The sequence below is a fragment of the Panicum virgatum genome, chromosome 3N (genome assembly GCF_016808335.1).
Source record: "Panicum virgatum strain AP13 chromosome 3N, P.virgatum_v5, whole genome shotgun sequence".
Taxonomy (NCBI): Eukaryota; Viridiplantae; Streptophyta; class Magnoliopsida; order Poales; family Poaceae; genus Panicum; species Panicum virgatum.
In genome coordinates this window covers 2050537-2064382 of record NC_053147.1, presented here as the reverse complement: position 1 = coordinate 2064382, position 13846 = coordinate 2050537, and the positions used below count along the sequence as shown (strand labels likewise).

The 13846-nt window shown below is 50.8% G+C and overlaps 1 protein-coding gene across 1 annotated transcript; it reads right to left on the bottom strand.

Annotated features, from left to right (window-relative positions):
* Positions 1-6786: 6786 nt before the first annotated feature.
* On the bottom strand, positions 6787-12214 carry LOC120663618 (cationic amino acid transporter 6, chloroplastic-like). Its single transcript, XM_039942479.1, has 5 exons — positions 11681-12214; positions 10389-10611; positions 9217-9568; positions 7696-7927; positions 6787-7603 (listed from the first exon to the last, which is right to left on the bottom strand). Exons 1-5 carry the CDS (start codon positions 12117-12119, stop codon positions 7053-7055), a joined length of 1797 nt encoding a protein of 598 aa, XP_039798413.1. The 5' UTR covers positions 12120-12214; the 3' UTR covers positions 6787-7052.
* Between the last annotated feature and the right edge of the window lie 1632 nt (positions 12215-13846).

Here is a 13846-nt window from a genome sequence, read left to right as displayed (position 1 = left end):
AGAAGAAAAGGGTAGCGGATGGTTCTTAGCTTTAAGTGAACATCAAGGATTTGAATTGGCAAAAAAACGAGGAATCACCTAATGCGAGCAGAATTTTGGCAGATTCCTCTCTTTTGCTAAACATTATCTTGACAAAAGTGGTTTCGATTTGGATTTATATATGTGTGCAACTAGATAGGGCACTTGTGTTCTTTTGCTCCAGAGAATAATCTGCCCTTTTGGACACGCTTCTAGAGCGGACGTAGGACCCCGAGCAAATAACAAGGGCGCAGGAACCAACAGATTTGTCTTGAGGTCTGATGAATCGTTGTGCGCGTACGCGTGCCACAGCTTGATGCTGCTGGAAGTAGGGGCAGGCGTCGCCATCGGAACTGCGGAAACCTCCAGCCAAAAATATGCATGTGCGCACACACCGCGCGCGTTGATCGATGAGCATCGGCCGAGCCTGCAGGTAGCTAGTAAGCCTCGAGCTGCCGCTGGGAGGTAGGCCTCGAGCTGCCGCTGACAGGTAGCTGGTAGGTCTCTGGGAGGCGGTCGCCCCGCTGCCGGGCGGCCTGGAGGGCCGGCCGCCCCGCTGCCGGGCGACCGGTTCTCTAGGGATTGGAACGTAATTTTTTCGTGAAATTTTTTACAGATAAGTCCCTGCCGCCCGGCAGCGGGGCGATCGGGTGCCGGTCGCCCGGCAGCGGGGCGGCCGGGATATATTCTTATAAATTTTGAAAACGAAAATAAAAAAATCGCCGGAGACGAGAACGAAGCGAGGCAAGAGAGTGAAAGAAAATTGTGGGTCTCAGGAAACACCTGACGGAAGCATGCGGCCCAATAGAAGAAGAGCGCGTGAGGATTACAGCCCAGTATCTTGCGGAGCCTGTTATGCGGGCCGGCCTTGAACCTTGTCTGATCGACGCAGGGACAGTACTCGGGCCGGCCTTTTTCCTCATGTTCTTTTTTTCCTCATGTTTAAGAACAAGAGCATTTCATAGAAGTCCAAAAAGGCTCCAAGTCTATAAAGTATAAACCAACTTGTTTCTTTTGTCTTCCTTTTTAAACTATCTTTAGTGACTCTTGTAACAAGCAGTTCGTCTTTTTAAGAGAGTTACCATAATATAATTATGAAAGGTTGAGGATCTATCCTCTACCATCTCACCTAAAGTAAAACAAGAAAATGAAAACAACTGCCGCCGGCATGCTCTAATCCCTTCTACTATAAGAGGGTATGGATCACATCAGATGATTCCCACTGCGATTGAGTGATCAGATTACCACTAGTCAGCCGATCAGTTCACATCGCTCGAGTCTTTTTGCCCTCCACAATCCGTGAGGATAGCCAGGAATCATGCCGGCCTTGGTGCATTCCTCTTCGATTTCACCCTATCAGCTGCGCCTTTCCTCAAATCAAATTGGTTATTTGTTTCGTGTTCATCTCATCTGGACATCACCAAGGCGCGGTCAGTTTCCCCCCCCCCCCCCCCCCCCATTGCACTTTTCAGAAAAGGATGGCCATTTGCACCCACTGATGTCGTGAGTGCTGAAACTCTTTTTTAACCTTTTAACACTGAAACCTTGTACTATACGCCCACGCGTAACTAGTCGTTTTCATGTGATTGTGACACAAACACCTGAGGCATTGCATTACCAGGTTAGTTTATTGTTTCATGAATGTGCAATCTGTTAGCCAAATCTTATGTTCCCTACTGGTCGATATGATACAAAAAAGATTAGAAGCAAGCAAAGCATATCCTGTTTTCGTCTTACTGAAGAATATGCACGACCCACAATCAGGATATTTGCTTTTTTTTCTCTAAAAAAATGTGAGGAGCAATCAGCATAGTCCAACCCATGCATTGGTTCTGTATAAACAGAGAGATTCTCCTGCTTAGTGGTGCATATCAAGTGCTGCAAGGTAATGTAGCAGCCTAGCAGGCTAGCAGCATACTAGATCACTGATCAGCCAGTTAGGCCATGGGTGATGTAAGAAAAGGATTTTAATGTAATTACTTGCAAAAATGTTGTACTACCACAATTCCTGAAGATACTGCAGCCTATGCACTTCGTAACTTTTGAGTTTTGACCCATTTGCGGTCGAGTCTCTTGTTATGTAAAATAAAATTGACATGCAGAGCTTTTGAACCCTAAAGATACAACAAATTGGGATTTCTCTTTGTCTGTCTCTTGTATCATGGAAAACTCTCTGGAGTTCTATGTAAATAACAAAGAGAAAAAAGCAGCATAATTCTTGTTTATAACAAAAAGGAAGCAAAAAGGAATCATCGGTTGCATTTGATTGTGCCCATCGTCCAAGAGAATCCAGTAGGTGTAAAGCGTAGTGCAGTGGAACAGATATGCCTGCACTCACTGACAGCCATCAGCACTATTCCATGGCGGCCACAAGATATGGTCCAAAGCAAAAGAAGTGCACATGGAAAAGGCGATGAGATCGCTTGCCAGAAATGGAACCAACGCCTCGCCGTTTTCTCATTTGTCAATGCACACCAGATAAACCTCCAAAACCAAGTGTCGGCAAATGGCGCTTACGGGACTAAAAATTCTGTGAATCTAAGAGAGCATGCGCCGTTGCTCTCAGGCTGCACCTTGAGTGTTTTCAGTTGGGTGGTGATTCGATGGCGGTGGAAGAAAACTTTCGTCCAGCCGCCCTCTGCTCCTCAGTGGATAATGGATTTGATTCTCGCACTGATCGATCGTTTCGGAGACAGAGAGAACGAGTTATCTTGACATCTGGAGCTTTCTACTTTCCCGAAAGATCAAAGCAGGTTCACTAAGGAAATTACAGGGTTTCAAGTTGCAATGGCACTTGTGTATGAGCAAATGCTAAACCTGAGTAGAATTATTATGTGTAAAGGAAATGCCTATCAGTTCAGCACCGACAGGCCATAAAAGAAAATGATGTCTCGTTATTTTGTCTCAACATATCATACTCGTTTCCGTTTAGTTGTGACTGATCGTGGTGATAAAGGTATGTGATGTGAACCAGAAAATGCGAAAAAAACAAACACTCAAGGCTGAAAAGCTAAAATATTCGGGTCGGTCATCGAAACACAGTGGGCGGCACAAAGATGTTTCGGACGAATTATTGGCACCAGCTGGACTGGATCAGCTTTATCTCCATTCCATTCCATCAGGCGATAACTTCAATCCTCAAGCCTATCTGCAGTTTTATATGGACGAAATGTTCTTCAGATAGCAAAAGTTTCAGAGATGGGGCACTATTGCACACTGCAAACAAGCATTGACGTGCGGTGGCATCACATCCATAGTGGCAAATCCAATCTTTGGAGCGGCGAATTTCCAATTTCCTTGATCGTTACCTACCAGATGATCCAAAGAAAACATGCGCCAATACCATCCATATCATGCAAGTTAATTTGTAGACACATTCTCCGAAAGAGACATTTCATTTCAAGAGGCACAATGTGCGTTGGTGAGGCAGTGTGCAACAAGCATCGCAATCCATTTCCATTTGATTTCCACAAGCAATTTTCCAGGTAGCATGGCAGATTTTCCACGAGTCCTTTTAGCAGAATCCAACTGAAAAAGAATAAGAAGAAGCAAGTGGCACCATCTCCATGCGCGCGTGCGGATCATCCATTCCCGCCGGCTTCGACGATGGATCGACAGACACAGGATCAGCATGCCAAGACGATCGCGATCCGGGTAATCATCACATACTGGCTAGGCTACTGCTGCTAGGTTCCCGATTGCATGCCGAAGTGGCCGGCGTGCGACCAATCGATGAGCGCGGCATGTTCTGCTAATGTGCTAATGGAGGTCGCCGTCGTTGCCGCTCAACCTGCGTGCTCGTGGCAAATGTGTGCGGCGGCGGCGGCGCGATCGTGGCTTTTGGATTTGTTCCTATCGCGAGGATCCGCGCAGAGACGCATAGGAATTTCGGTGGCGATCCCTTCTCCGGTTGTAGAAGACGAACGCTACATGCTTTGAGACAGTTCCACTGTGCTTGCCTTCGCTGCTTTTTTTAGAGTTTTTTTTTTTATCAAGTGCTTTTTTTAGAGTTTATGAGACCCAAAAGGGTCTCCCGTCTTACGTAGAAACGAAGACAGAACGTTTACAGCACGGATCCAAGTTACAGGCTGGGACCAATCTCGCCTGCACAAGTCTCAGGATTACCTACCCCAAGCTAGAGCCCAACCAGCTCAAAGAAAACAAACGGAAACAGTAAGCGAAAACAAGAAAGTTCCAACAAGCTTCAACAGAAAAGGAAAACGTCATGACTCCGTACAGCAGGATCTGCTCATGACTCCGTACAGCAGGATCTGCTCTGAAAGTTAGAACGGGTATGTTTAGATCCTTAAAAAGTGAGAGAAAAAGTCGCATCGGACACTGTCGGGTATCACGATTAGGGGCACCCTAATAATGGTACTAAAATCACCCTAAAAAACGCAAACACATGTTAGGCGACTGAGCCCACGAAAGCCTACGGCATCCTTCCAATTCGGAAGAAAGTAAAGGACTCGAAGAAGCCTAGGATGCGGCCCATTCGCACCCCCCTCGGACCCGCGGGGCGATCTCCGCCTCGCTCGAGGGCTCCCATCGAAACCCTCGACTGCGCCCCGCATCTCCGCCTCGCTCGAGGGTAGCGAATCTACCCTCGAGCGGGCAAAACATCTCTGCCTCGCTCGAGGGTAGCGAACCAACCCTCGAGCAGGCGACTCATCCCCTCCTCGCTCGAGGCCGCCCCTCGGCGTAAAGGACAAACGGCCCTGCCGCTCACCGCCCGTCGTACGGAGGCATTGAATGCCAACCACTCCTCCACAGCGCCCAGGACAGACGGCGTCAGGCCGCCATTCCCCGCAGTGGATGTGACCGGAGTCCCGTCCGCCAACTCCGGTCACTGCTCCACCATCCCGGACGTTGTGGCAGCACTGTGGGACCTGCGACGCGGGACGGGATAGGCTCGGCGCTGCTACCGTCACTATTCTGCCAACTCCGGCTGTCCGGACTCCACCTCACCCGCGCATATGGCACCGGGCCCGCCTCCTACCCGGGAGGGGGTCCGGCGTCGCCACGTGCCCCTCAAAGAGGGACACCCAGCACTCGCAGCCGGAGTCCCGAACCTCCCCCTCGAGGGGTTCGGGATCCCCGTATGACTCCCGGACCTCCTTAGTGCACACGTCAGCACTCTGTCCTGGGGGTCCGGGACCACCGCGTGCCCCGCTACCGCTGGTGCACGCAAGACCCTGACCTGCAGAGCCCACGGAACACCACTACGCCACATCTGGAGGATTGTACACCCTACAGCAACAACCACGCCTCCTGCTGGGGCTGGCAAGATGCCGGCGCGATCTCCGCGAGGTGAAGGACGATGCCCAGGACGACCGCCATGCCCGACGCCATACCCCACAGTGTACTTCCCACAGTACTCGACTGTTGTATCCCCACAGCTCGAGGAGGAACGACAACTTTCGCGATGCCCTGTACATGTACCGGTCCCTCCTTGTGTCTATAAAAGGAGGAGGCGGGCTTCCCCTAAGGGGGTGGGTGGATCGATCGGAAATCAGGACGTTACATCACTCACAGGGCACACACTTGCTTCTAGCCCCAACATCGCTACTCGCCACGCTCATCTCCTTTTTTAGCAGAGACTTGGGAGCCTTCATCCCTCTCTCGCCTCGCTTGTACCCCTACTACCAGCACTCCGGGTGCAAGATAATACAGTGCCCTCGCACACCCTTTGCTGAACGTATGTCCCCGCGGCCGGAACCAGAATAAACCCGTGCGTTACTGTATTGCCTCTTCCATTAACATCTGGGACGAGGAAACACGCAGGTTTACTAGTTGAGATCCGAACCCCGAGGTCAGGACGCGACAGACACTGTAGCACACTGTAGCATTTTTCGTTTATTTGTGGTAAATATTGTCCTACCATGACCTAACTAGGCTCAAAAAATTCATCTCGCAACGTACATCAAAACTATACAATTAGTTTTTTTATTTATCTACATTTAGTAATCCATGCATGGGTCATTTTCTATATTTAATGTTTCGATATGATTTTGATGTGATGAAAAGTTTGGATTTTGTGGGGATTTTTAGGATCTAAACACACCCAACAAGAAAGTTTCAACAAGCTTCAACAAGTTCCAACGCTGCTTTGGATGCGACTGATGGCCGAACACTGAACTGCGCTGAGTCGGAAGGGAATCGTACTCTGTCGTCCGTACAGCAGGATCTGCTTCGGCCTCTTTTCATTTATGAGATGGATTTTGTTAACTAACCCTTTGTTTAGATGCAAAATTCTAAATTCTAAAACTATCATATCGAATGAGAATATGCATGCATAGTAAATCTAGACGAAATAAAAAATAAACTACATAGTTTGCTTGTAAATTGCGAGACGAATCTAATGAGCCTAACTAGACTATAATTAGACACTAATTTGCTACAATAATTGCTACAGTACATATGCTCTAATGATAGATTAATTAGGCCCATTAGATTTATCTCGAAGTTTACAGACAAGTTCTGCAATTAGTTTTGTGATTATTCTATATTTAATATTTCAAATTTCAAATGTTAAAAGATTTCCTTTCAAAAAATTTACAGCATGCATAAACGAGGCCTAAGACAAGACTTTGACTACAATTACTCTAAGAATATGTGAAGCATAAGCATAAATAAGTCTTTGTGGATTATGAATATTATCGTAATTAATTTTGTGTTGAAAATATTATGTGCAAATGGGAGTAATTTTTTTATTAAATTTTAATAAAAAGAATTATGTCTTTTTATAACTCATGAATTAGCATAACATTTTCGAAGCAAGATCGGAGGAATCCTTCATTGACTCCTTTAGCATATACACTTTTCATCTTTGCAAATTACAGGATGCATATCCCTTTGTTTCTCTCTATTTCCATTGGGTTGTTTTACCCACCCTTGTTAGATTCTTTTTTTTTCCTTTGTTCTCGTCAGCACAGAACAAGTCAAAAATAGGAAGAGAAAAAAGCATACTAGAGCCTGTGAGCAGCACTGAATTAGGATTAGTTGCCTCTGTGTGACATCAGCCAGGCATCCTGCTACACCGTGCACGCTTCATCCTGCACCTTTGCCCCGGCGCCGTCGAGACCGCTCTCCTCGGCGTCGTAGCTGGCGTGCACGCTGTAGAGCACGTACACCAGCAACGCGGCGGCCGAGAAGAAGCCGAACCGGACGTAGGAGGGCCGGTCCAGCGAGCCCAGCAGGAAGACGTTGAGAAACACGGACGCCGCGGGCACCCACGGCATCCCGGGCACGCCCCACAGCTCGGGCGCGTGCGCCTGCGGCACCAGCGCCTGGAACGCGGCGACCGTGGCGACCGCGAGCGCCGCGCACGCGGCGAGGAGGCCCGTCCGCACGCCGCGCTCGGCCGGGGCCAGCTTCCAGACCAGCGTGAAGGAGAGCGCGACGAGGGACAAAGCGGCGAGGAACGCGAGCGTCGGCCAGGCGCGCCCAAACTCGCCGGCGCCGACGTAGCGGCGGTACACGACGGCGTTGGCCACCATGTAGAAGACGAAGAGCGTGCCGATGCAGACGAGGTTGAGCAGGATGTCCAGCTCCGTGAACAGCGCCAGGGCCGCCGTGAAGAGGCCTGCGAGGGAGCAGCGAAGCTGTCATTGTCCAACATCAACAAACAGATCTAGCAGAGCTGGCAGCGTCAAATAAAGCTGAAACGGAACGCACCGAGGAAGGCGGAGGCGTTGACGGGGGTGGCGGTGCGGGGGTTCACCCTGGCGAGCCAGGCCGGCATGACGCCGGAGCGGCCGATGACGCAGAGGTACCGCGCCTGCCCGAGCATCGCCACCATCAGCGACGTCAGGATGCCGAGGCTAGCGCCGGCGCCGATCACGTTGGACACCCACGCCATCCCCTTCCGCCCCCTGAACGCTCCCGAGAACGGCGCCTCCGGGTCAATCTGCACAGCACAGCACCCAAAAAGGACAAGAGCAATCAGACCAGGTGAAAAACTGTCGCAGATTCTTTCTTGACTGAGAATTAGCTGTCACTGTTATTCGTGGTGGCAGTTAGATAGAACACAAAAAGCCAGTAAAAATTCTCGATGCTTTGTTCTGCCAGAAAGTGGATTCGGGCCCTTCCTGCGATTGGGACCTCAGATTCATCCCAAATCATACGACCAACATCCCAGAAAAGCTGAGGGAGATATGAAAGAGAGAAAGACTACGTTACCCCGATACTCTAGAGGAGTTGCGAATTACGTATCCGATACGTATCGGATACCGATACGCGGCGGATACACGACGGATATGTATTGGAGAAGTATCCATAAAAAAATAAATGAAACATAAATCGGATACTTATTTGGGTACATATCGGATACTCCATTGAACGTATCGCAGAGAGAGCAGAGGATCTGCTTCCGATTGACCGATCCAGAAAAAGGAAAGGTTATATGGGTTGTTTGGTGGTCTCTTGGGCTGAGCTTTCTTAATTTCTTCTTCTTTTCTTTTTTCTTTTCCTTTTCCTACCATTAAAATGCATTAATATTTATTTTATAAAAAATTACTAAAATGTATCCGTGTATCGGGTTTTTTAGAAAAATGACCAAAAAATGGCGTATCCCTGTATCCGTATCGGCCCGATACCGATACGCGTATCCGTATCCGTGCTGCATAGGAGAAAGAAAGCAGGTGCCGGGATCAGATGCCAGTGGCACCAACTGTTCTACTGAACTAGCCCAATTGACCATATATTCCCTGACCCAGCTACCCTCACCTACGCAACCAACGATGAGCCCTAAATATAGTAGCTAAAAGGGAAAGGAAATGGCTGGGCATCAGTTTTATTCAAAGTTCTAGGTAAGTGTCAGCATAATGCATTCAGCTATATGCCTGAGCAGAGCCTCAGCCACAGTTTTGGCCTGGATGGAATTCTGAAACAGGATGTCTCTAAGGTTTCTGCAAATCTGCACTTGTACTATCAGCATCAACTCTGAACATGCATCCTGTCGCGTTCAGCTAACTATAGCCACCCAATCGACCTTTAGAGAGTAATATTCGCCTGTAGAATTTTCCCTAGAGCATAAAGATGAGCTCTCCTCCTCTAGCTCTAGGTGAGGGAAACTTTAGCAAAACGTTGCTTGCGTGCCTATAGTGGAATCTCAAATGCTGTTGTGGATGGAATCTGGAACTAGGCAAGATTTGGGCATCTGCAAAGTTTGCATAGACCAACAAGGCGAGCACGTACCGCGTCGTAGGGAAGGAGCATGGACATGGAGGCGGCCATGAGGCAGTAGAGCACGGTGACGACGACGACGGAGCCCGAGACGCCGATGGGGATGTCGCGTGCGGGCCGCTCCACCTCCTCCGCCATGGTGGACACGGCGTCGTACCCGATGTAGCTCAGGTACACCATGGCCGCGCCGTTGAACACGCCCATGGCGCCGTGCGGGAAGAAGCCGCCGGGGTTCTGGGACGGGTCGGCGGGGTGCGTCAGGTTCCGCGCGTCGCCGTGCACGAACCCGATGACGATGATGAACAGGATGAACGCCACGTGCACCGCCGTCAGGACCATGTTCACCAACGAGCTCTCCTTGGTGCTGCAATTGATAGCAGAGCGCAGAGAGGATTAGCAACAAATGTGTTCAAAAAAGTTGTAGCATTTTTTTCCCAAAATGTCAAAACAAATATGAAAATGGTTGTTGCAAATTTCAATCATCAGATGTTGCGTTCCAAATTTCCAAGGCTTGTTGTAGACAAAATCGTGTGGTTCTTGGGTGATCTGAGGTGTAAAGAAAGATACGAGCGAGATTTCAGGAGGCCAGCCAAGCAGTAGATAGAGTGGCTAGCTTTTGATTTGATTCTCGTCTTTCGACAAAGTTTGCCAACATTTGCCACCAAAAACATTCGATCACCAAACGAAAGACGAAGGTACACTAGAAAACAGCGACCAACAAGCCACGGAACAAAATCTCCATTTGATCGACTCTGCTTTGCCCGAACCTTACGGAATCTGGAGAAAACAGATCGAAGGACAGGAGCAGCTACGGAGTAAAAAAAAAACGCAAATACAACCACCAGACATGCATGTTTTCACCAAAGAAAAACATCAATTACAAGAACATCCAGAAGGCAGTAAAATGAATCTGGGAGTCACAAAAGTGTTGTGCGCTTGCTTTTGAGTGCACAGAAACCAGGTGTTTGTGTTTCCTTTCCATCTCATCATATCACTGATGCAGAGCAGACAATGCAGATTGGAGAGTTACACACGAAGAGACAACAAGAGTGACACTTGGACGCAATATCTTCTTTCTTTGTAACGTCGAATTATTGTTCTTTTTCAAAAACAAAAAAAACCTTCAGTGCAATGGTGACATCAGAGAAGCTGTGGTTTAAGTAAAAAGTAACTGACGCGCGCACCTGTAGCAGATGCATACGGAGATGAGGAGGATGACGCCGACGGCGACGAGGTCCACCTGGTTGAACCCCTCCGGCAGGCCCGGCACGGGGATCCGCCACTTGCTGGGCGCGTCGACGCCGACCGCCGTGCCCAGGTACGCCGTGAAGCTTCGCGCCACGGCGGCGTTGGAGAAGACGTACTCCATGATCAGGTTCGCCCCCGTCAGGAACGCCGCGAACTCCCCTGCAACCAGCACGGCAGCGCAGGCGTCACGTCGCCGCCACGACCATGGCAGAACAGTAAAAAAATTCTAGTAACTCCAAAGAGAAATCGCTGCCAGGCCAGCGTTACTACATGCGAATTGCAAGGCAAATGCTAGGTAATTTACTGGGCGATCAGGACGGAGGGAACGGTGGTTGGGACTGAAAATTACCGTGACCTTGTCCCGGTCATGGCCCTTCAACGGGTCGAGGACTCCCGGGTCCCATGCGGACGAAAAAGAGCAAACCGTTTGGGCGTGTGCGTGATAAAATCTGTTGGGCGTCGCAGTCGTCTCGAGCTTTTTTTTTTACCGTCGATGCCAGTTACAAAAGGGCCAAAACCCAATTGACGAAACACGGGCTGCATGCAATGTTGGGCAAATTTAGGTAGGTCATGTACTTTTCAAGTGTTTTTTTTTTACAAAAAGAAAGAGGATTAGCAGCCGACAAAGTGAAGAGAAATCTTTTTGGAGGGTGGTTGCCTGAGCCAAATGATCCATGGAGGAAGGAAACATGCATAATCACGCTCAGATGGCACCTATCTAACTCTCTTGAACGCAATTACGCAACTACTAGTACAAGTGACAAGGAAGATAAATACTCTATGTTGGCGCAAAAAGAAAAAAATCAAATTGGCAATTGTCCTCGTGGTTGCCGCAAATGAACAAACAAGACTCCAGCAAGAGCAGACGACACCTCTCGCAAAGCCCTTAAATAGGCCTGAAAAAAGGGGGTGCCGCAAATGGACAAACCGAGGAAAGGGGAAAGAGAGCGAGCAAGTACACATGCAAGACGATAACCATGAAATGATTTCTATAAGCAAAAAAAAGCATCTTTTTTGTTTGGGATATATATGTGGCGTCACGACTCACAAACTGCCGCAATGCCGGCCGTGAATCGCACGAGCTGAAACGAACATGGAGCTGAATTCAGTCCGGAACTCCCCAAAAGAACTGAAGCTCACACGAAACGAAACAGAAGGCATCGATCGGGGCAAGCCGGCAAGCGCATGGTGTTGGCGAGGCGTGAATAGAATAGTAGAGATTACTGACCGAAGGTGACGCGGAGGTAGCTGAAGGCTCCGCCGGCGACGGGCATGTCGACGGCGAACTCGGTGTAGCAGAAGGCGGAGAGCAGCGCGCAGAGGCCGGCAATGGCGTAGGACACGACGACCCCGGGCCCCGCGTAGAGCCTGGTGGCGCGGCCCGTGGTGACGAAGACCCCGGCCCCCACCATGCCGCCCAGGCCCAGCCCGACGAGGTCCCACCACCGCAGCGCGCGCGCCATGTGCGCGCCCGACCGCGCCCGCACCCGGCTCATCTCCTCCCCGGGCGCCGTCGCCGCGCACGCCCGCCGCGCCACGCGCCGGGGTGTCTGCGCCAGCGCGCGGCCGTACGCGCGGAGGCTCGCGAACGACCCGCCGGCGCCGGCGCTCATCGCCCCGCCATGGCCGGTGCCGCCAGACGGCGGCAGCGCGCCCTTGTCGTCCATGGCCCGATTGGGGGACGGGCAGTGCGCCGCGGGAGATGGAGGGGTTTGGACGGGACGGAGAAGGAACGCAACAAGCGTGGCGTGGCGACGGGAAGGGGAGGAGGCGCGGTTTATAAAGGGAGGCGGTCGACGCCGGGCGGCGGGTGTGGGTGGCGCAGCGCGCGTTGCCACTGCCACGGCCACTAGCAGCGCGCGGACACTTGGCAGCGAGCGGAAGCCAGCGGAGCCGAAAACCCCCTGGCTGTTTTTCAAGTTGACCGTAACTTTTTTTTCTCCCGATCAATTTTTTCCACCAAAACACATGGTGGCCCCCACTATGCTCATATATCTCCTCTCCCCCACCGCATTCCCCACTCCCGTGATTCCTCCTCATCACCCGCTCTCTTCCTCCCTCTATCTCCTTTTTCCCATCGCCGGCGCCGCTCGTCCTTCCCCATCGCCAGATCCAGCGCGGTGCGGCTGCTCCCCTTCCTCTCCTCCGCGCCGCTCGCCCGGAGGCGGCGCAAACCCCGCCGCGCCCGGGGACGCCCACCACGGCACCAAGCAGCTCGTCCCGGACCCCACCTTCGCCTCCCTCGTCCGCGAGGACGCCGCCGCGCTCGCCTCCACTCGCGGCCTCGTCTGCCTCCGCGGCACGGCCTCCAGGGACTACTACGTCGCCAACCCGCTTGCCTTTGCCTGCGCGCGCCCCCCGCCCCCGCGCGCGACCACTTCGCCAAGGGGGACCCGCCGTCGTCATCACCTTCGATGTCGACAGCGGCGCCGACGACGAGGAGCGCGCCCGCGGCTTCTTCTACCGCCACTACCACATCGCCGTCGCCTTCCCCATGGGCGAAGGCCTCTACGCCTTCGAGTCCTTCTCGTCCAGGACCTGGGAGTGGACCATCGGCGCGGGAGTCGCCGCAGCCGAGACCGTCGTCCCCTTGTCCGGGGTCGGCGCGCAGGGATGCGCCTTCTGGCGCACCACCATGGGGTGGTTCCTCTGCTACGAGCCCGTCTCGGGATGCTCGGACCTCGTCCCCGCGCCCTTGGTGGTGCAGCAGTAGCCCGTCTGTGAGCTCGGCGAGATGGAGGGCACGCTCCGCGCCACCTGGGTATTTTTTATTCGAGTCCTGCGTGGTGCAGCAGAGTCCTGGGTATTTTTTTATTTTTTTATTTGTTTGATACAAAAAAATTTAACAAAAATTTTTTTATTCGAGTTTTTTATTTTTGGATGTAAAAGTATTCCTCTTCAAATTTTTTTAATTGATTTTGTAAATTTTTCTCTTTCAATTTTTTTCTAACTCCAAAATTTTTCTTGATTTTTTTTCCCACCCTTCAAAATTTTTTTCTTTGTTTTTTTTCTGACTTTTCGCCCTTCAAATTTTTTCTGTGATTTTTTTATCAGAAAACGACAAAAATTTACCGAAAACGAAAAAAACATTACAGTCGTGAGATCGACCGTAGGGATCCTCTCCCTACGGTTAACCGTAAACTAGCGGTGCCTGCCGAAAACGCGGACGGACGAGCAGGACCAACCTGTCTTTAAGAAACCCGATTCGCGGCCTCACATAGTATTTATTTGCATGTAAACTGTGTTATCGCAAACGAAAACCACATCCGGAAAGTAGGATAAGGACGAGAGGCCAAACAAATAAATTGAAATGGATCCATACATACACATCCAAACAATAGATCGACAGATAGGTGCAGCCAGGCCACTGGTAGGTCAACCACTGGCGAGTGAT

Excerpts from the sequence above, each read along its gene's own strand:
- LOC120663618 (XM_039942479.1), bottom strand. The coding sequence starts at position 12,119 with ATGGACGACAAGGGCGCGCTGCCGCCGTCTGGCGGCACCGGCCATGGC. Across the intron at positions 10,612-11,680 it reads CTACCTCCGCGTCACCTTCG|GGGAGTTCGCGGCGTTCCTG; the intron begins GTCAGTAATCTC and ends TGCTGGTTGCAG. Across the intron at positions 9,569-10,388 it reads TCCGTATGCATCTGCTACAG|CACCAAGGAGAGCTCGTTGG; the intron begins GTGCGCGCGTCA and ends TATCAATTGCAG.